This window comes from Hyperolius riggenbachi, chromosome 7 (assembly GCF_040937935.1).
Source record: "Hyperolius riggenbachi isolate aHypRig1 chromosome 7, aHypRig1.pri, whole genome shotgun sequence".
In the NCBI taxonomy this organism is placed as follows: domain Eukaryota; kingdom Metazoa; phylum Chordata; class Amphibia; order Anura; family Hyperoliidae; genus Hyperolius; species Hyperolius riggenbachi.
In genome coordinates this window covers 141,251,297-141,272,451 of record NC_090652.1, presented here as the reverse complement: position 1 = coordinate 141,272,451, position 21,155 = coordinate 141,251,297, and the positions used below count along the sequence as shown (strand labels likewise).

At 44.6% G+C, this 21,155-nt stretch overlaps 1 protein-coding gene across 11 annotated transcripts in view; it reads right to left on the bottom strand.

Moving 5' to 3' along the window:
* The window catches only part of SNX29 (sorting nexin 29), an 875,170-nt gene extending 866,785 nt beyond the window's left edge, over window positions 1-8,385 (bottom strand). For all 11 annotated transcript variants that reach the window (XR_011022742.1, XM_068244702.1, XM_068244708.1 and 8 more), the window contains exon 1: window positions 8,084-8,385. Coding sequence is in view for 10 of the 11 variants with exons in the window: in XM_068244702.1 (XP_068100803.1) it covers window positions 8,084-8,090 (7 nt within the window). In the remaining variant the exon portion in view is untranslated. The remainder of the gene's footprint in view (window positions 1-8,083) is intronic.
* Between the last annotated feature and the right edge of the window lie 12,770 nt (window positions 8,386-21,155).

Here is a 21,155-nt window from a genome sequence, read left to right as displayed (position 1 = left end):
ACAGGGCAATCTTGGGCCACATGCACACATCAGACCATAGTCTTTTGAAAATGAAAGATCACAGACCAATTTTACCCCCTTCCATGTAGTATGAGAGCCGTACCTACACAGTCTATTCTATGGAGCTGAACTCCCCATCAGATAAAAATCTTTGCAAGATGTTGCTCACAAAGATGCTGTAGACATTCAAAAGATCAGTATCTGCAAAAGATCTGTTCCTGCAAAAGATCCGTTCCTGCAAAATGCATTCATAGTCTATGAGATCTGCAGATCATCATACACACCTTGTTTAACAGACATTCATCTGCAGATCAGATTCACCAGGATGGATTTTTAGATCTGCAGATGACTGTCAGATCTGCAGATGAATGTCAGTTAAACAAGGTGTGTATGAGGATCTGCAGATCTCATAGACTATGAATGCAATTTGCAGGAACGGATCTTGTGCAGGAACAGATATTTTGCAGATACTGATCTTTTGTGTCTGTACAGCATCTGTGTGTGTAGCATCTTGCAAAGATTTCTGTCTGATGGGGAGTTCAGCTTCATAGAACAGACTGTGTAGGTATGGCTCTCATACTACATGGAAGGGGGTAAAATTGGTCTGTGATCTTTCATTTTCAAAAGACTATGGTCTGATGTGTTTATGAGCCTTTGGAGTCTGCAAAAGACTTGAGACTGGGGTGGACATTCACCTTCCAGCAGGACAACGACCCTAAACATAAAGCAAGGGCAACATTGGAATGGTTTAACAAAAAAAAACATCCATATGTTAGAATGGCCCAGTCAAAGTCCAGATCTAAATCCAATCAAGAATCTGTGGCAAGATCTGAAAACTGCTGTTCACAAACACTGTCCATCTAATCTGACTGAGCTGGAGCTGTTTTGCAAAGAAGAATGGGCAAGGATTTCAGTCTCTAGATGTGCAAAGCTGGTAGCGACATACCCTAAAAGACTGGCAGCTGTAATTGCAGCAAAAGGTGGTTCTAAGAAGTATTGACTCAGGGGGCTGAATAATTACGCACACCCACTTTGCAGTTATTTATTTGTAAAAAATGTTTGGAATCATGCATGTTTTTCATTCCACTTCTCATGTGTACACCACTTTGTATTGGTCTTTCACGTGGAATTCCAATAAAATTGATTCAGGTTTGTGGCAGTAATATGACAAAATGTGTAAAACTTCAAGGGGGCTGAATACTTTTGCAAACCACTGTAATTCCAGCAATTTTATTTGTGACAATAAAGCTGTAACTTTCTCATTATATTCTCTCTTTTTCCTGGCTCCCAAAAGAAATGAAACCCCCTTACCACTGCCTTATGGGCCTGCCATACTATGCCCTTGTCCATGCCTTCCAACTCGTTCTTATCAAAATATTCCAATAGTGGATTTTTAATCTTGTCTTTAACGATTTCAGCCGCCCGGACGTGATGCTCACGTCCAGGCGGCTGCTCTGCTGCGGTGCCACACTTTGACGCCCTCCCGCGCCCCCGTGCTGTCCCCCGGTAGCCCTGGGATCAGTGAACGGGAACATGGTTCCCGATCACCGATCCATGTCCCTAGCAGAAAAACCCAAGCGCTCTTACTAGAGGCTTCAGTCTTTCTGCAAATAAAATTTTCCGCGTCCCCCTTGTGCATCCGGTTAGCAAGAAGCACAAGGAGGAAAAAAAAAAAACTCAAGGTGGCCATCTTGTGGCCAAATAGTAAAACTGCATCTACAAATTTTTTACATTACAATTTGCACATATAATAATATTAAAAATTAACTGTTTATTTCCCACACCAAAATATTACCCAAATACAATTTTTAATGGAAAAAAATATTACAATACAAAAAAACAAAACAAAACAAAACCACAAATAGTTACCTAAGGTTCTGAACTTTTAAAATATGCATTTGAAGGGGGTATACTACGAACATTTTTTAAATTATAAGCTTGTAAATGGTGATGGACGCAAAACGGAAAAAATGCACCTTTATTTCCAAATAAAATATTGGCGCCATACATTGTGATAGGGACAAAATGTAAATGGTGTCATAACCGAGACAAACGGGCAAATAAAACACATAGGTTTTAATTATGGTAGCGTGGATTAATTTAAAGCTGTAATGGACAAAAACTGAGAAATAATGATTTTTTTTCAATTTTTTTCTTATTAATCCTGTTAAAATGCATTTATAAAAAAATAATTCTTAGCAAAATGTACCACCCAAGGAATGCCTAATTAGTGGTGGAAAAAAACAAGATATAGATCAATAAATTGTGTTTAGAAGTGTTAAAGTTATTTGCGAATGAATGGGAGGTAAAAATTGCTCTGATGCATAAGGTGAAAAATCCCCGTGGGCTGAAATGGTTAAGTTCCATATCATCTAAAAGATTGCAATTGAGTCTCTAATGCCAATCACGCCTACTTCTCGCCATTAGGTCTAAATCAAACCACAAAGGGGCATGATCCAAAATAGTGATACTAACGCTGTCAAAAAATACTGATCCAAAAATAACATATCTATCCTATATACACCTTATGGACATTCAAAAAAAAAAGAAAAATTCTTCACAGAAGGAAAAAATAATTCCATACATCTACAAGATGTAAACCCTCTGTGACCTTTTTTATTGATTTATTAGCTACTGCTGAAAAGGCCCTAGAACCCAATGACACATCCATCTTAGGAACTGAAACCCAATTGCAATCTCCACCAAAAATCAGACACCCTTCCCTAAAGGTGCGTACACACATGCGACTATAGTCGTTTGAAACGATCGTTCCCCGATCATTTAAAACGACGATCGTTTGAAAAAAAGCAGCCAACGACCATTAAGTCTAACGACGGACGAGCTAGATCGTTCAAAACGAACGATCTAGCTTGGCGGATTTTTCCCAACGACGATCGTTTGCAAAAGTAGTACATCGTTGGAAACGATCGTTTGTACTAGGCTTGACATGCGCATTTCACTATTTCTCGATGGAACTTTTCATTTTTATGCGCAAGCTCAATAGTTGCTTTTACGAGATGTAACGTTCGTTCTAACGATCAGATCGTTACACACCTTTTAAAACTAACTTTACTTAGGTCGTTCTTTCATCAATTAAAAGTTTGTTTGTCGGTCACAACGAACGATTGTTGTCGCATGTGTGTACGTAGCTTCAACCCCTCCAACTGTTCAAAAAACGATCTAAAAAAGTACCCTGGGACCTATTAGGTGCATAAATATTAACAAAAGTATACATTTGACCTAATAATTGACCTTTCAAAAAATACATCTAACCATCTCATCACTCTTCTGGTCTAAAAAAACAAAATGGCAGTTCTTACCTACCGCATTTGCAACCCCTTTAGCCTTTTTTATCGGAGAATTTGAAAAACAAACAAACTATCAAACATAGACAAGGGCATACTCGGCCTATTTTCCCCACAAAAATGAGTTTCCTATTAAAAAAAAAAAAAATCTGAGGTTTGTTTCTATGCAACTCCATCCACAATTTTCCTCTCTTAACTGGAGAACCTAAACCCTTAACATTGTAAGAGAGAATCCTTAAATTATCACCCCCCTGAGACATCCAACGTACAATCCATAATCTATCTTGAGGAGACCAGAAGGAGAAGAAAAAAGAAAAAACAATACATAAAGAACACAAAACAAACCTATCCTCTCAGGATATCCTCCAGAGAACCCCGTTCTCCAAATCTCCAAACCCATAGAAAACCCCATGAGAGAAATCTGAGAAGACACAGCAGTCACCCCCCATCACCTCCCCCACACCAGATTCATCTAATTAACCTTCCCAAATTAAACATATATTACTCAATTGTACAATATCAACAATACAGAGAAAAGAATACTCTTTTTCCTTTCTCTTTTTTGCATCCGGATAGGTGGCAGAAGCAGAAACATGGTCCTGACATCACACTGTGAAGGGGGTATCAGCTACTGATTGGGATGAATTTCAATTCCTGGTTACAGTTTCCCTGTAGCCTCCCTGGCGGTAAGCCCGACCTGAGCACGGGCTGTGATCTCCATGTGCGCAGCGGTAAGCCCGTGCTCAGGTCAGGCTGTCAGGAATCTGCCTCCTGCTGTGCTGAACTGGGTCCCGCGCGTGATCAGCGCTGCCAGCGGGACCCAGTTTTCTCCCTCCGAACCTTTTGTTCTACTTTTTTGGCCGCCGGGATCCCCAAGTCCCCACTATTCTTCCAGGGACCCGGCGGCCAATCATTGCGCGGTGGAGGCAGGGGCGTCGTGACGTCAACGCGGCGGGGACGGGGCTATTTTTTAAAATGGACCTGAAGAGGTCCAGAATAAGTGTGAAAGAAAAGACCACCATCCTCCGCTTCCTGTATCCGGCGGTACCGGGTCCCGTAGTTTCGGCCAGTCGGCCGCAGGACGCGGCCAATTGTCCGCATCACAGGGGATCCCGGCATACACTTACGCGTGCAGCTGCATACTGAGCAGCTCATGCGGACAATTGGCCGTGTCCGCCGGAAGTGACGGGACCCGGTACCACCGATACAGGAAGCGGTGGACGGCGGCGTGGGGGCGATCCATGCGTATGGGGCTGGAAGAAGCCCCAGGTATGTATAAAAGCTTTTTCTGTTTTTAAAGAGAGTTCCTCTCTGGTTCCCTTTAAACATTGTAGTATTGTCAGGAAAGTTTAAAAGATAATCCCTTCCTGGGAAGGAGAAAACAATCTTTTGGAGAGTATGAAAGATTGCTTATGAAAGCATTTCATTTCCTTCTATTTTTTTCTAGTATTCCAGTCCTAGCAAGCACAAAAAAATATATTACAGAAAGTTTTATGGCTCAGAATTCAAAAAGAATTTGCCTGAGGCGAGAGTGATATGGAGCCTGCCATATGTATTACCTTTTAAAAAATACCAATTGCCTGGCAATCCTGTTGATCTTCTGAAATCACAACCCTGAAACAAGCAAGAGACTAATTCAGTCAAACTCAAGTCAGAGAACCAGACCTGCATGCTTATTCAGGGTCACGTGGCCAGAAGAGTTCTGCGCAAGTGCAGTTACAGTCTTAAAGAAATGGAAGAATCAGGAGGTGTGCACAGCCAAGACCATGCATATGATGTAAACCACGCCCGAGCCAAGTCATGGACTTTACAGGTCTAACGGCGGCACAACCAAGAGAATGGCAAGAGAAGAGACAGACTGCAGAAGGCTAAAAGATGTCCCAGCTAAATAAAAATCCTTTTTACCCATCCATCTCAGGCACACTTTAACAATTACCTCTCAATTACGGCCAAATGTGAACTTCCAGAAATAAATGTAAGCACAATTTGCACTTATTTTGTAACCTGGAATCTGTACCTAGTATCTCACTACAGTTAGCTCAGGTATTTCCTCTTCCTGCATGCGCAATTACATGCACAAAGCATGAGGTCCTCTTAGTGATGTTTCCAAATCTGCAATAATCAACTGACTGGTAGCAACATGGACACTTTCCCGTTCACAGATTGTTTGGATCATGACTTTGTCACTGTGTGTGTTCAGGATGACGTGAAACGTACCTGCCGGCCACAGAGGGTGCTTTATATCATACGGGGAGTCCAGTGCAGTGAGAGGCCCATCACACCTCACAAACAAAGTCTAATCTGTAGTAACGATCCATTTGAGAAAGGGCCTTTGCCCGAAACGTTGTGCTTATCTGTATGACCACTATGCACAAATAAATATTTTGCTGGAAATCACTCCTTGAAGGGTTGAGTCCTATGTGGATCGTTACTACAGATTGTGTTCAGGATGAAGCTACATAGTTTGAAATAAAACTTGACATTGACCCTATTAATGTGTAGAGTTGAACCGAAGATATGGTTAACTGTTTAACAAAGCTGGAGTACCACTTTAATACATACTGTGCCACTGACCTAGAATAAGTATACAAATGAGGTGTCCTCATATTTGATGCAGGTATGCAAGCGAATGCAGAGAGGCCTAAGAATATGTGGGCAAGCCAGTCAAATATTTTGTTTGAGTTCCAGACTTTACATACAGTGTGATCAGGTACTAACTGTCCCAAACTGAAGCTATCTGAAAACATTAATCTGGGCTACAACAATATTATTTGTGCACGGCTTATCCCAGGCCCATGTTTCCCAAGCGCTCTCAAGGTGGGTACACACATCAGATAAAAGTCTTTTAAAATGAAAGATCACAGACCAATTTTACCCCCTTTCATGTAGTATGAGAGCATACTCTACAGTCTATTCCAGTGTTTCTCAACTTTTTCGGCCCAAGTACCCCCTACCGCAATTCAGTTCCAGCCAAGTACCCCCCCACGTGTATAATATATATATATATATATATATATATATATATATATATATATATATATATATATATATATATATATATATATATATATATATATATACATATATACACACATACACGCGCGCGCACACACACGCACACACACGCACACTTATACCGCATATATACCGCACCGCAGGTATAGGTGCCCCCAGTATAGATAGATAGCCAGGTATAGGTGCCCGCCCCCAGTATAGGTGCTCTCAGTTTAGCTAGGTATAGGTGCCCCCAGTATAGCCAGGCATGGGTTGGTGCCCACAGTATATATAGGTATAGGTGTCCTCATAGCTAGGCATGGGTGCCCCTAGTATAGCCAGGCATGGGTGCCCCCAGTACAGCCAGGATTGGGTGTCGTCCAGTATAGCCAGGCATGGGTGCCCCACAGTATAGCAAGGCATGGGTGCCTCCCAGTATAGCCAGGCATGGGTGCCCTTAGTACAGCCTGGCATGGATGCCCCCAGTATAGCCAGGTATAGGTGCCCCCAGTATAGTTAGGTATAAGTACCCCCAGTATAGCCAGTCATGGGTGCCCTTAGTACAGCCTGGCATGGATGCCCCCATGATAGCTAGGCATGGGTGCCTACAGTTTAGTTAGGCATGTGTGCCCAAAGTATAGCCAGGAGGGGATGCAGCGCAAAACGGGGGAGCATGCCCACACATAGCGGCGGGGAGGGGGGTCCACTCCCCCCCTCCCTCACCTTGGACTCCCCCGTCAGTGCTTCCCCCTCCGACACGCATTAATAGCAGGCAGTGGTGGCGGCATGGTAAAAGGAACGCACACTTACTTCTGCGTTCCATGCCGGAGGTCCGATCTTCTCTGAGCCTGACACTACTTCCTGATAAACAGGAAGTAGCGTCATCGCTGAGAGAGAAGGACCTCTGGCGTGGAACGCGGAAGTAAGTCCGCGTTCCTTTTACCATGCCGCCGCTGCTATTAATGCGTGTCGGAGGGGAAGCGCTGACGGGGGAGTCCAAGGTGAGGGTGGGGGGGAGTGGACCCCCCTTCCCGCCGCTATGTGTGGGCATGCTCCCCCGTTTTGCGCTGCATCCCCTCCTGGCTGCGTACCCCCAGCTATGGTCTCGCGTACCCCCTGGGGTACGCGAACCGCGTGTTGAGAAACACTGGTCTATTCTATTGAGCTGAACTCCCCATCAGATAAAAATCTTTGCAAGACGCTGTACACAAAGATGCTGTACACATGCAAAAGATCAGTATCTGCAAAAGATACTTCAGCCAACAGACTATGCCTGTATCTGCAGACAAGCGAATGAAGCTCTACCTATGTGAACACAACCTAACAAGGTAGCCCTCCTGCCATGTACAAAGACACATAGGGCTTGATTCACTAACCGGCGCATTAGCGCCGGAGTGAAGAGCCATTTAGTGCCCGAAATGTAGCTTTGCGGGCACTAATAGCCGCACAAAGTTACATCGCACACAGCCCAGTTCGCGCGCAGCTGGTGTGTGTGTGTGAGAGAGAGAGAGAGAGAGAGAGAGAGAGAGATGTGTGTGTTATTACTACAACCTAGCAGTTTGTGTTAGCTGAACTTCCATATGGACTTTCTCCCTGGCTCACCTCCAACAAGGGCTGTGGAGTCAACCCTTCATAAAATAATAAGAAAGCTGATGCTCTACAAGTGGTGTAAGGATGATCCTGTAAAGCACACTGTACACTGCATTGTAATAAAGCACACTTGAACACCATTGCACTAGCAGTTCATATATGCAGTCAGCCCTCTCCTCTCCCCAAACACTCACCACTCATTGTCCCCACTTCTGACACTTCAGGTAAACAAACAGCACTGACAGGAGACCGGAAAGTGCAACTCCTCCCTTTCAATACTAAAACCCATAGACAGGCTCAGGAACACAGGAGAGCTGGAGCAGTCTATACACGCAGCAGGGGGGTGAGGTTACACTATTAGAGCAGTATACACGCAATCTCCAGGAAAACAAATATTTCTACAACTATACGTAGCTTGAGCATGCTATTCTATCCAAGAAGTCTACATGTCTATCCCTACAAATTGATCTTTTAGTAAAGAAAAAAAAAACGATTTCTTTCGCTTTGAAAACACCCTCGCACTAATGGTATGTTCAGTACAGAAAGGAAATGAAGCGACGGTATCATGTGAGGCAGCCAGTCCCACGTGACTGAATTCAGGGAAGCCCCTGGTTGTCCTGGCGACACTTTAACCAATCATCTCTGTAGACAGGTGTGTGGGCTTCGAATAGGCGGGGTCAGGCGAAGAAGCAGCATGTTTCAATATTGTTTTGCAGTGAGAAATTGCAGCGACTTCTGCACAGTGCACAGTATGGATAATTAGCAGGAAACAGCTGGTGTGCTGCAGGGGGAGCTTGCTAACTACACTGATCAGAGATGAGACCGTCCGTCTTTGCGACCGAAGGAGAGAAGGGAGAGTTACTTGGTGTCAGCTGTGCGGCATCTTCCCAGCCGCTGCCGTGTCACTGATCAGACCTCCTGCAGAAGTGTGGCATGCAGCGGCACTACAGCTGGAGGAAGCCATGTGTGCTGGGATCATGTAATTCATCTATTCCTGGGAAGCAGCGTGGGGTCGCAGGAGGGAGGGGAGCAGCCTTTCTCCAGGCAGGACAGGGGGGCTGAACCAAGCATTACAGTGTGACTGAGAAAGAGCCAGCCCAGCATACCTGAGCCAAGCTTTGTGTAGTTAAAATCACCTTCATGTAAATAGCAGCTTTTTCTGCTGTGAAAAGATTTGTTTATAATGGGTTTCTGTGAGCTGCTCGGATGGACTTAGTATAGCAGCAGTTGTGTGTATGCTGGAGGTACACTTCCTGCTGAATAGCCTGAGAAATTGTTCCCTTTACAAGTCCGATCGTTATTATTGTTAATAAAGTTAACTTGGGTTTTGTGTGATTATTATGGAGGAATGGAGATGCAGGCTGGATCCATTCTCAGCCAGACTCCCGAGTCCCTTCAAAACGCGAGGAAGTGTGTATGTTACCGGTAATTGCATATTTAGACACCTTGTCTATCGATTGACACTACCAGATTAGACCAGGTAGTACATTTCGACAAAGTAGGACACCGCGGCACTACACCGGTAATATAAATATTGTGACCAAAACTCCAATTTAGCCCCACACCCCAGACAGTGCCCTGCTGACTCCGCCCCCGCCTAAAAAGAACAGTCTTGCAAAAAGTAGGAATGAGGTTGGCAACTTGTCAGTGACAGCTAGGAGGGGGCGGGGCTTACAATTGAGCGGCCACCGGCAGCTGTGCACAGCACACGTGCAGTGTCCCCGTGCATGCAGCAAGGCACTGCACCAGCACTCATCATAACAGAGGGGAAAAGCTCCCCCACCTAGCCAGCCCGTGCCTGACAAGGCCGCCCTCCATACTCCTCCCCTGAGCTGCTCAGCATTGCTCTTCCCTTCCCAGCCTCACCGCGCTTCTCCATTCAGGAGAGAGGGAAGCGCGAGGACAGGTCTGGTGGGCGTGTTATCGCACGGGGGCGGGGATTGTGGGGGTGGCCAAGCGCGTTCCGAGTGACTGAACACCTGAAACCAGCGCCATTTTGACTGCTCCACAACTTGTAATCTGCCGCCAGGTGTCTGTGTGCGCCCCCTGGTGGGCACCGAAGTATTATCCGGAGTGCCGAGACAGCTATGATGATCATTCTTTTCCTCATTCATCTCCTCTCCTGCCTGGCAGTGATGACTCTGACCATCAGTAAGGTATTCTCCCCTCCTAACTAGGGTGGTAGTAGCTAGAGGTGGTTACACGCAAATAATTTAGAGTTCATTTTTTGGGGCTACTTTTTATGCAAATGTATACAGCTTGAAAAACGGATCAAATGCTGATGGTGCATAAATGTTTGCATCAACTTGGAATTATTTGTATCTCATTGACCATCCCTAGCAGTAATATTAGTCAATACATTGACTGACAATTAGCCTCCTCCAGCACCCAAACCCGAGACACCTAAGTGCGCCCCTCCATCCCTCCCAGGCTCCCACCCCGGCCATCACACACTGATTGCTATTAGAGTATGAGGCACCCCAGGGCCCCTAACTCCCCAACACCTTAATCTCTAGTTATCTGGCTTGCAGTCACTGCCATGTATCCCCTTTTCTTATTTCTCTCTGCTTCAAACGTAATAGGGGAATAATAGCTGAGTGTGTGTCCCCTCCTACACTGCGCCTTGAGACTGGAGCCTCTCTCGCCTCGGCCCGGCCCTGCTTCTCTTTTTGACCATTTCTGAGGTATGGGCAGTAGTCTTAAAGAGAACCCGAGGCAAGGTTCTAACTATGAAATCCCCATACAGAGGCTTGGTCTGCTTATAGATCCCAGCCTCTGTTGCTATTTAGATTCCTCCTAACTTCCCCCTGCGCTCAGCGAGACCGTGTAATTCACAGCCGCGCTGCCGACACTGAGCGTGTCAGCAGCGGCTGAGTTTACCTTTGTAATGCCAGTCTCCGCTCTCCCCCACCTCCTGCATCGCTCCGGTCCCCGCCGACTTCCCTTCCACGCTGATTGGAGGGAAGGGACGCGGGCAGGGACCGGAGCTCTGCAGGAGGCGGGGGAGAGCAGAGACTGACATTACAAAAGTAAACAGCCGCACAGCGCGGCTGTGAATTATGGGGTCTCGCTGAGCGCAGCAGGAAGTTAGGGGGAATCTAAATAGCAACAGAGGCTGGGCTGTATAAGCAGACCCAACCTCTGTATTGGGATTTCATTGTTAGAACCTCGCCTAGGGTTCTCTTTAACCCCTGACCCTGCCAGGCACTAAGTAATTAAATCCACCCTCTGGTTGGTAGAATTGTATAGTCTGCTGGATGTTGACCAGTATCTGGCAGTAATTATGGATGGACCACTGGTCAGCAATAATGTTTTTGCAGAAATGCCATCCTTGCCACCTGAATTTTGGCAAAAATGCCATCCTTGCCCCTGTCTGATGGTGATATTTTCATCCTGTAGCTGGGAGTTAATTCCTCCCTTAGTTGGCAAAAATATTATCTCCACTCCCTGACTGGAAGTAATGATAACCTCTCCTCCCAGGTGGCAGCAAAACCCCCACCTCCATAGTGAGCACTTAAAGGGTACCTAAACCGTTGTAAATAAAAAGCGTTTTACTTACCTTGGCCTTCTCCCAGCTCTCTGCAGCCGTCCTGTGCCTGTGCCGGTCCGCAACAATCCCTCAATCCCCCGCCGCTGCTTAGTTTCGATTCTGGCGACTGATCAGTCAGTGGTCCACTATCCTCGTATGCATTCACGTTAGCGAGAGCGTCCTGCGCAGGTACAGTAAGAGAAATCCTTGCACTGCACCTGCGCAGGACGCTGTCTCTAGCGTGAATGCATATGGGGATGTGTGCCTGGTTCTGAGGTATAGGCAGTAAAAATATGCAGCAGTGTCGCGTGGGACAGGAGCTCACGGTGAGGTCACTGGAGGAGTCCAGGAGTCGTGCCAGCTGACAGGTGAGCCTTTAATACTTTTTTTTTTTTTAACACCTTGCTTAAAAAGTAAAAAGCACGCAGGTTCCTTATATGCATATGTGTTTTATACATGCTAATGCAAAGAAAATGGTTAAAAATGAGAAGAAATAGGGGTAGCTGTACATGATTGTCAACGTGGACTTGGAGGCTGCATGTGGAATGGGAGGTGGGCTGCTGCACATGTTAAGGGTGTTTTATACAAAAGTGGGGCTGCACATGGAAGGTTATCCAAAAGAAAGTTGGCTTAGAAGAGTAAATAGTATGAATTTGCCATTAGTTGGCATCTTCTTACCTGGGCACCTTTAAGAGCCGGTTTACACTGCAGGGATGAAAAACTGATGCTGGTAAAAACTGATCCATGAAACTGGTCAGTTTTTATGACTTCTGTTTCATTAGCAATAGATCACTGCGACACATTTGTCAATCTGGAATTATCGTAGACTCCCTATGTTTGCGGTCCATTTGGCAGTATAGACAGAATGATATCTCGAAAATGATCTAAACAAGTAACCCCACCCTGTGGTTGGCAGTCATTTTCTTACCTTTCAGCAGACATTAAAGGGACTCCGAGCAGGGCAGAAACTATGGAAAGATGCATATCATTTTAAAGCTCTCTTTCTCCTCTTTCCAATGATATATAAACCACTGCCCTACGCCTTTTAGTTTTCGCTATTTTCGCGATCGAAATTGCCGCGGCTGCGATCACGAAAATAGAGAAAACTAAAAGGCATAGGGTGACAATTTAGGTGTCGCCAGAAAGAGGGTAAAGAGAGCTTTAAAATGATATCCATCTTTCCATAGTTATATTGTATTACACTGGGCGACTTTTTCTCAAAGTCAGCAGCTCCATTCCGCAGAAAAAGTCGCCCTGTGTAATACAATGTAACTATGGAAAGATTGATATCATTTTAAAGCTCTCTTTCTGGCGACACCTAAATTGTCACTCTACGCCATTAAGTTTTCTCTATTTTCGCGATCGAAGTCGCGGCCGTGGCAATTTCAATCGCGAAAATAGCGAAAACTAAAAGGCGTAGGTTGGTGGTTTATATATCATTGGAAAGAAGAGAAAGAGAGCTTTAAAATGATATGCATCTTTCCATAGTTTCTGCACTGCTCGGAGTCCCTTTAAGGCCTCTTTTCCACATGCAGCTGAAGGCACTGAATTCACCACCTGTCAGCTGCTCCCATCTACTGGCTGGGTGCTTGTTAGCGCTCGGCAGTTGGTGAATAGGCCGCCCCTATGTAGTTGCATCTGTTCATGATGCTTGCCATGCACAGACACAAGATGAGACGGTTCAACACCACCATGTGTCAAACGTGATGCCCGGTGTTACTGATTGCTTCCACTCGGCATGCAATTACAGCCGAATGGTGCTTGTGGCTGGCATCTATGGAAAAGAAGCCTTAGGCTGGGAGTACACTTGTCTGTCATTTTTCTGTGCATGTTTATTAGGATGTATTTTCTGCACATATATATAATGGTCTATGCACAGCTTCTAAATGATCCAGTAGAAAACTATTGAACATCATAATTTACCGTGACACATACATATGAGAACCACATATAGCAAAACATATGAACCACATATAGCAAAATTCATGCTGACTCAATTCGCACTCGCAGTCAAGCACCCGCATATCAGTCAAACATGCAATCACTCATACCATGCCAGGCACCCAGCAGCTGCCTTCCTCTAATAGGGAAAAGTTCATGAAATGATAAACTTATGCATGCATATGGAAGCCAGCAAAGCAGATGCAAGATCTCTTATCTCACTAGTCTGAGTTGAAGCATAAGTAGTGGCAGATGCAAGGAGCATTTTGGCAAAGCACATCAAGCAGGGTGTAGACTGAGATTTATATAGTCATGATATACTTGCAAATCTTCATCTTTACCAGGCCATCCGCACTCCCATACCCCGCTCAGCGAGAGAGAGCTGGAGCACTGCCGGCGGTCCACTGCGGTTTAATCTGACGCTTATGCCAGAAATGAACAATGCCTTATCCGGTATGGTGGTGAGAAGCTGAAAAGAGCTCCCCAGCTAAACGGTATAACCGATGCTGAAACATCTCCGGCTTACAAGAGGAATCCTTGTAAGGATGAAGATACGCAAGTATATTATGACTATATTATATATGCGTTGGTGGTCTGGACGGGCACGGAAAAAGAACTAAAGGCCTTCATCAATGAACTTAATGAAAATCAACGTAATATATACGCCTTGCGTACACAGCAAATGCTAATGAGATATCATTCCTTAATCTCAAATTGACATTAAGGGACGGCAATATCGTCACCTCAACGTATCTTAAACCAACAGCAGACAATAGTATCCTGTATGCCTCCAGCCACCACCCCCCTGCTCTGCTTAGGTCAATTCCATACACTCAGTTCCTGCGATTATGCAGGAACTGTTCATCTGACGATCAGTTCAGATTAGAGACTAGAGAGATGTATGCGAGGTTTAGGGATAGAGGCTATTCACATAGATTGCTGAAATCAGTGGTTAAAAGGGCATGGGGAAATTCAAGGCGGGACTTACTGTCAACAAAACCATGCATCAAACAACAAAAACAATATATGAGGATAATCACTTCATTTGGATCACACTGGGGGGACCTGGGCAATCTTCTAGAAAGATATTGGGGGATACTTAGATCTAATCCGGAGATTTTGGAGATAGTTGGACCTCGGCCCTTACTTACTGCAAAAAGAGCCCCTAACCTCTGTGACAAACTTGTAAGAAGTGAATATAGGCCCTCTCAGAGTGGCAGTAGCTGGTTGCATAGTCATGCAGGTAAAGGCATGCATAGATGCAGTACCTGTAAAATGTGCCCTTATGTTGACAAGATAAAGACATTTATGGATAGCAAAGGCTTACATACCTATAAGATAAAATGATTTATGAATTGTAATACTGAACGTGTAGTTTGTGTTATCAAATGCCCGTGTAAGATGTTATATGTGGGCAAAACAAAAAGAGATTTAAATTCCAGAATACTGGAACATTTTAGAGAAATTGAGGAGGGTAAGACATATAGGGGCATCGGTCCCCCTATATGACCATTATAGACAGTGCCATTCAGCTTCCTTAAAGGATACAAAAGTAAAGGCAATATATAAGTTAAATCTGTCTGAGAGGAGGGGAGATTTTGATGATGTACTTCTTTCTAAAGAAACTTTGTGGATCTATAGGTTAAATACATTGGAACCTTCAGGGTTCAATTCTGAACTGGACCTAACCCCATTTCTCAGACAGATTACTTATAAAAAATAGGACTATTATGTCAGTGATCAAATCATTGCCAATGTATGTGTGCAAGCCGGTATGAATGTTCAGGTATATATAAAGTGTTAATTATGTGTACAATCCCTGAGTTATATAGTAAATCTCAATTTAACTGCCACAGGTTACTGAGTAAAATACCTGTCTAAGGCTGGTTTCACAGTGGGACGTTAAAATCCCACATTACAGCAGCTAGTAACGCAGCCTAACTCACAGCACTGTAAAATCAATGTGCTGTTCACAGTGCACACGTTGCGTTAGGGTTTAACGCTGCACGTTAAATGAAAGTGCAGCATGCTGTACGTTATACCCCTATAGAACTGCGTTAGATTGTTTGCACGTGCTCAGTGACTAGCCACATGGCTAATTAATATTCACTGCACTGTGGTGACTCGTGGTGGGACTCGTAGTGTTGTCCAGATCATGAACGAATCGTTCATTTGATCCGGATCTTTTTTGTGAGTCGAATCATCCGGATCATCACAATGAAAGATTCGGTTCACAGTGGATGTCTGTCTGGAAGAAACAGGAACATACAGAATGTAGAGTCCCCTAAAACACAACGTCTTGGTGTGAAAGTAGCCTTAATGTGTAGCGGTGAGTAGGCAAATATTCAGTTAAAGTAAATGACTATATTTAAAAAGGATTCTAGATGGCAGCATAAACTCTGAATCCTGCGTTCTGGAATGCTGGGACATTTGCATGTTTCAATTTGTTGCTGGAGGGCATATTGCCGCATTGCAAAGGACCCAGACTACTGAGACATGCTGGCATTAACTAGTGAGGAAGGGGCGGCGTTATGTGGACTCTATATAGGGTGATGTATGCATCCCTGGCCACGCTCTGAGGAAGCGTCAGATGATGCAAACCGCATAGGTGGGAGGGGCCATCGAAGTTCCGTGTGAGTGTGCACGTGATCCGCTAGGCCACCAGCACTCCCATACCCCACTCAGCGAGAGAGAACTGGAGCACTGCCGGCGGTCCACTGCAGTTTAATCTGACGCTTATGCCAGAAATGGACAATGCCTTAGCCAGTATGGTGGTGAGAAGCTGAAAAGAGCTTCCCAGCTAAACGGTATAACCGATGCTGAAACATCCACGGCTTACAAGCGGATTCCTTGTAAGGATGAAGATATGCAAGTATATTATGACTATAGAAGTCTCAGTCTACACCCTGCTTGATGTGCTTTGCCAAAATGCTCCTTGCATCTGCCACTACTTATGCTTCAACTCGGACTAGTGAGAGTAAGAGATCTTGCATCTGCTTTGCTGGCTTCCATATGCATGCATACATTTATCACTTCATGAAATTTTCCCTATTAGAGGAAGGCAGCTGCTGGGTGCCTGGTATGGTATGAGTGATTGCATGTTTGACTGATATGCGGGTGCTTGACTACGAGGGCGAATTGAGTCAGCATGACTGCCATCCCCGCAAGCAAGTATAGCCATCGGTTAGCAGAATTTTGATGGCCCTTCAGATTTTAAATTTGTCAGTTTCTGCGAAGAAACATTTTTAGATGTTTTGCTATATGTGCTTCTCATATGTATGTGTCAGGGTAAATTATGATGTTCAATCAATAGTTTTCTACTGGATCATTTAGAAGCTGTGCATAGACTGTTTTGTATATGTATTCTAGATTCAGTCTTGCAGCGGTTGCACAGTCAGTGGTCCTTCATATGTATGTATTACAAACTGGCATCCTTTATTGATGCACTGTGGTGAGATATGTATTCTTTGTATTTTCTGCACACCATGTGTATGTCTGTATGTGGGTAAACACGTGCGCTTTTTCCCAAAGGCTAATGTAATTAATGGAAGAAAATGCACGTAGTGCTACACTGCTCTCATTTATTTTTCTGCATGTGAAAATGCATTCAAGTGTGAACTAGCCTATTGATTAACATTGATTCTTAGTTTTCCTGTGCAGAAAACGCACTCAGAAACAGACAAGTGTGTTCCCTCTCTTAAAGGAGTTATCAGCCTAAATAAAAAATGAGCTTTACTCACCTGGGGCTTTCTCCAGCCCCTTGCAGCCGACTGTCCCACCCCGACCGCTACGCTCTGCGCCACCTTCCCGGTCTCCGAGGACGGTGCAGAGGGCGACCCCGAGGTTGTCCTCACCGCGCCTGTGATAACCGCCAACATCAATCAAGCCCACGTTGTACGCAGCTTACTGCGCAGGCGCAGTAGTTCTGGAAATTAGTGGGGAGATGTACAAAAGAGAGAGATTGTGAGAACTTTGTAAGTTAAAATTAGCTAGATAAATGCATGTGTTTAGTTTGAAACCAAATCAAGACGTGTGAGCTTCCTGTTGCAGTAAAAATGTGGAATCATCCACTTTGATCTGATGGCCTACAGCGGAGAGGTGATCGTCTGTCAGGCTACCTCGACTGCCCACCTCCTCTGAAGACCCCTCTGTGAATGAGGAGCTGGGTGGAGGACATCACCGCTTCCAGGGGTCCCACAGGTGCACCACTGCAGTTTGAGTACTGCTCTTAGAAGAGTCAATGCCATGTTGTGATTTCACCAGGATTACTCCAGAGCTGTCCTTGTGCTGTGGTGCACATCTGGAAGCTGTAGTCATCAGAATTATTGTTTTAGATCATACATGTCAAACTCCAGGCCTGTGGGCCGAATTGGCCCTCAGGTGGTTTCCTCACCTTGCATGAATTTTGGCCCACTTAGGACCACCAAAGAAGCTATATTGGAGGATAAGGCTTAGATCACCAGGGAGGCCATATGGGGAGGGGGAAAGCTCTAGGTACCAGGGAACTGTATAGGAGAGGTAAGAAGGGCTACTACACATCAAGGAACTGTATAGGGGAGGAAGGTGTTGCTATTAGAAACCAGGAAACTATATAGTGGAGTGAAGGGGGCCACTAAAGACCAGGTAACTGTATAGGGCAGGAAGAACCACTAAACATCAGGGAACTGTATAGGAGAAGGAGGGAGAACCACTAAACACCAGGGAACTGTATAGATGAAGGTGGGGGCCACTAGACATCAAGAAACGAAATAGGGGAGGGAGGGGGGCACTAGACACCAGGAAACTGTATAGGGGATGAAGTGGGGCTATAAGACACCGGGAAACTTTACAGAGCTCAATTTTGGCCCACTTTGTATATGAGTTTGACACACCTGGTATAAATTGAGAAAAGGACTGCATGTATGCATCTCTTTTCAGGAGAAAAAATAAGTAACAAGACAAAATGCAAAAGAAGGAATAGGCAATATGGAAGGTGGAAAGGGGCCGAAACAAGAAGGAAAGCAAGACATCAAAGGTAAGTCAGAATGAAAAAAATGTACATGTAAATATGTCATTTTTAGGAAGAAGGTGCAGAGGAAAGGTAGGTGTTAGAAGATTTAAGAATCCTTAAACGGGAGGGTAGAAGGAAGGTTGAGATAAAGAAGAAGGAAGACAGCTATGGTAAGTATGACAGGAAAAAATACTGCATGCATGTGTGTCATTTCAGGGAAAAAGGAGCAGTGACAAGGAAAAAAGGCTTTAAAGATGTAAAAAGGAATAAACAGACAGGCAGAAGGAAGAACACAATGGTAAGTATAGGGGGAGAAAAAGACTGCATGCATGTGTGTCATTTCAGGAAAAGAGGAAGCAACAAGGCAAAATGCAACAGAAGGAATGTGCAAGTAGGGAGAAGGAAAAAGGCTGGCACAAGAAGGAAAAGTAATACATGAAAGGTAAGTCAGATTGAAAACTCTGTACATGTAAATGTGTCTTTTTAGGAAGAAGGAGCAGAGGAAAGGAAGGTGTAAGAAGATATAAGAAGGAATAAACAGATGGGAATGCAATGGTAAGTATAAAAGGGACAAAAACACTGCATGTGTGTGTGTCATTTCAGGGAAAAAATGAACAAGACAGTTGTGGTGATAGGAATAATCCTCATGTTTATTTTTGTCAGGATATTATAAATAATGTGGAGCCATCCACTTTGATCTGATGACCTACAGCGGAGAGCTGACGGTCTGTTAGGCTACCTCGACTGCCCACCTCTTCTGAAGACCCCTCTGTGATTGAGGAGCTGGGTGGAGGACATCACCTCTTCCAGGGGTCCCACAGGTGCACCATTGCAGTTTGAGCACCGCTCTTAGAAGAGTCAATGCCATGTTGTGATTTCACCAGGATTACTCCGGAGCTGTCCTTGTGTTGTGGTGCACCTCTGGAAGCTGTAGTCATCAGAATTATTGTTTTAGGTCATACATGTTGGGCAAATTTGGCCCTCAGAGCCATTAGAATTGGCCCTCAGGTGGTTTCCTCACCTTGCATGAAGTTTAGCCCACTTAACCATTTAAAGAAACTATATTGGAGGATAAGCCTTAGATCACCAGAGAGGCCATATGGGAAGGGGGGTAAGCACTAGGTACCAGTGAATTGTATAGGAGAGGTAGGGGGGCCACTAGACACCAGGGAACTGTATAGGGGAGGAAGAGGTTGCCACTAGAAACCAAAAAACTGTGTCGGGGAGAGAAGGGGGCCACTAGAGACCAGGAAACTGTAATGAGAAGGGAGGACCACTAAACATCAAGGAATTGTATAGGAGAGGGAGGTAGAACCACTAAACACCAGGGAAGTGTATAGATAAGGGTGGGGGCCACTAGACATCAGGAAACCGAATAGGGGGGGGGGGACACTAGACACCAGGAAACTGTATAGGGGATGGAGGGGGGGCTGTAGAACACCGGGGAACTTTATAAGGAAGAGAGGTGGCCACTATACTTTGAGAGGTTGGCCTGCGACTTGGTCCCAGAGCTCAGTTTCGGCCCACTTTGTATTTGAGTTTGATACCTCTGGTATCAACAGAGAAAAAGACTGCATGTATGCATCTCTTTTCAGGAGAAAAAAATAAGTAACAAGACAAAATGCAAAAGAAAGAATGGGCAATATTGATGGTGGAAAGAATCCGAAACAGGAAGGAAAGCAAGATATCAAAGGTAAGTCAGAATGAAAACACTATACATGTAATAGTCATTTTAGGAAGAAGGCGCAGAGGAAAGGAAGGTGTTAGAAGATTTAAGAAGCCTTAAAGGGAGGGTAGAAGGAAGGCTCAAATAAAGAAGAAGGAAGATGGCAATGGTAAGTATGACAGGAAAAAATACTGCATGCATGCTTGAAATTTCAGGAAAAAAGGAGCAGTGACGAGGAAAAAAAGGTTTTAGAAGATGTAAGAAGGAATAAACAGACAGGCAGAAGGAAGAACACAGTGGTAAGTATAAGAGTGAGAAAAAGACTGCATGCGTGTCGGTGTCGTTTCAGGAAAAGAGGAAGTAACAAGGCAAAATGCAACAGAAGGAATGTGCAAGTTGGGAGGTGGAAAAAGGCTGATACATTAAGGAAAAGTAATACATGAAAGGTAAGTCAGATTGAAAACGTTGTGTCATTTTAGAAAGAAGGAGCAGAGGAAAGGAAGGTGTAAGAAGATATAAGAAGGAATAAACAGATGGGAACGTAATGGTAAGTATAAGAGGGACAAAAACACTGCATGTGCGTGTGTTATTTCAGGGAAAAAATGAAGTAACAAGACAGTTGTGGTGATAGGAATAATCCTCATGCTTATTTTTGTCAGGATATTATAAATAATGTGGAGCCATCCACTTTGATCTGATGACCTACAGCGGAGAGCTGACGGTCTGTTAGGTTACCTCGACTGCCCACCTCCTCTGAAGACCCCTCTGTGATTGAGGAGCTGGGTGGAGGACATCACCTCTTCCAGGGGTCCCACAGGTGCACCATTGCAGTTTGAGCACTGCTCTTAGAAGAGTCAATGCCATGTTGTGATTTCACCAGGATTACTCCGGAGCTGTCCTTGTGTTGTGGTGCACCTCTGGAAGCTGTAGTCATCAGAATTATTGTTTTCGATCATACATGTTGGGCAAATTTGGCCCTCGGAGCCATTAGAATTGGCCCTCGGGTGGTTTCCTCACCTTGCATGAAGTTTGGCCCACTTAGGCCACCAAAGAAACTATATTGGAGGATAAGGTGTAAGAAGATGTAAGAAGGAATAATCAGATGGGAATGCAATGGTAAGTATAAGGGCCAAAAACACT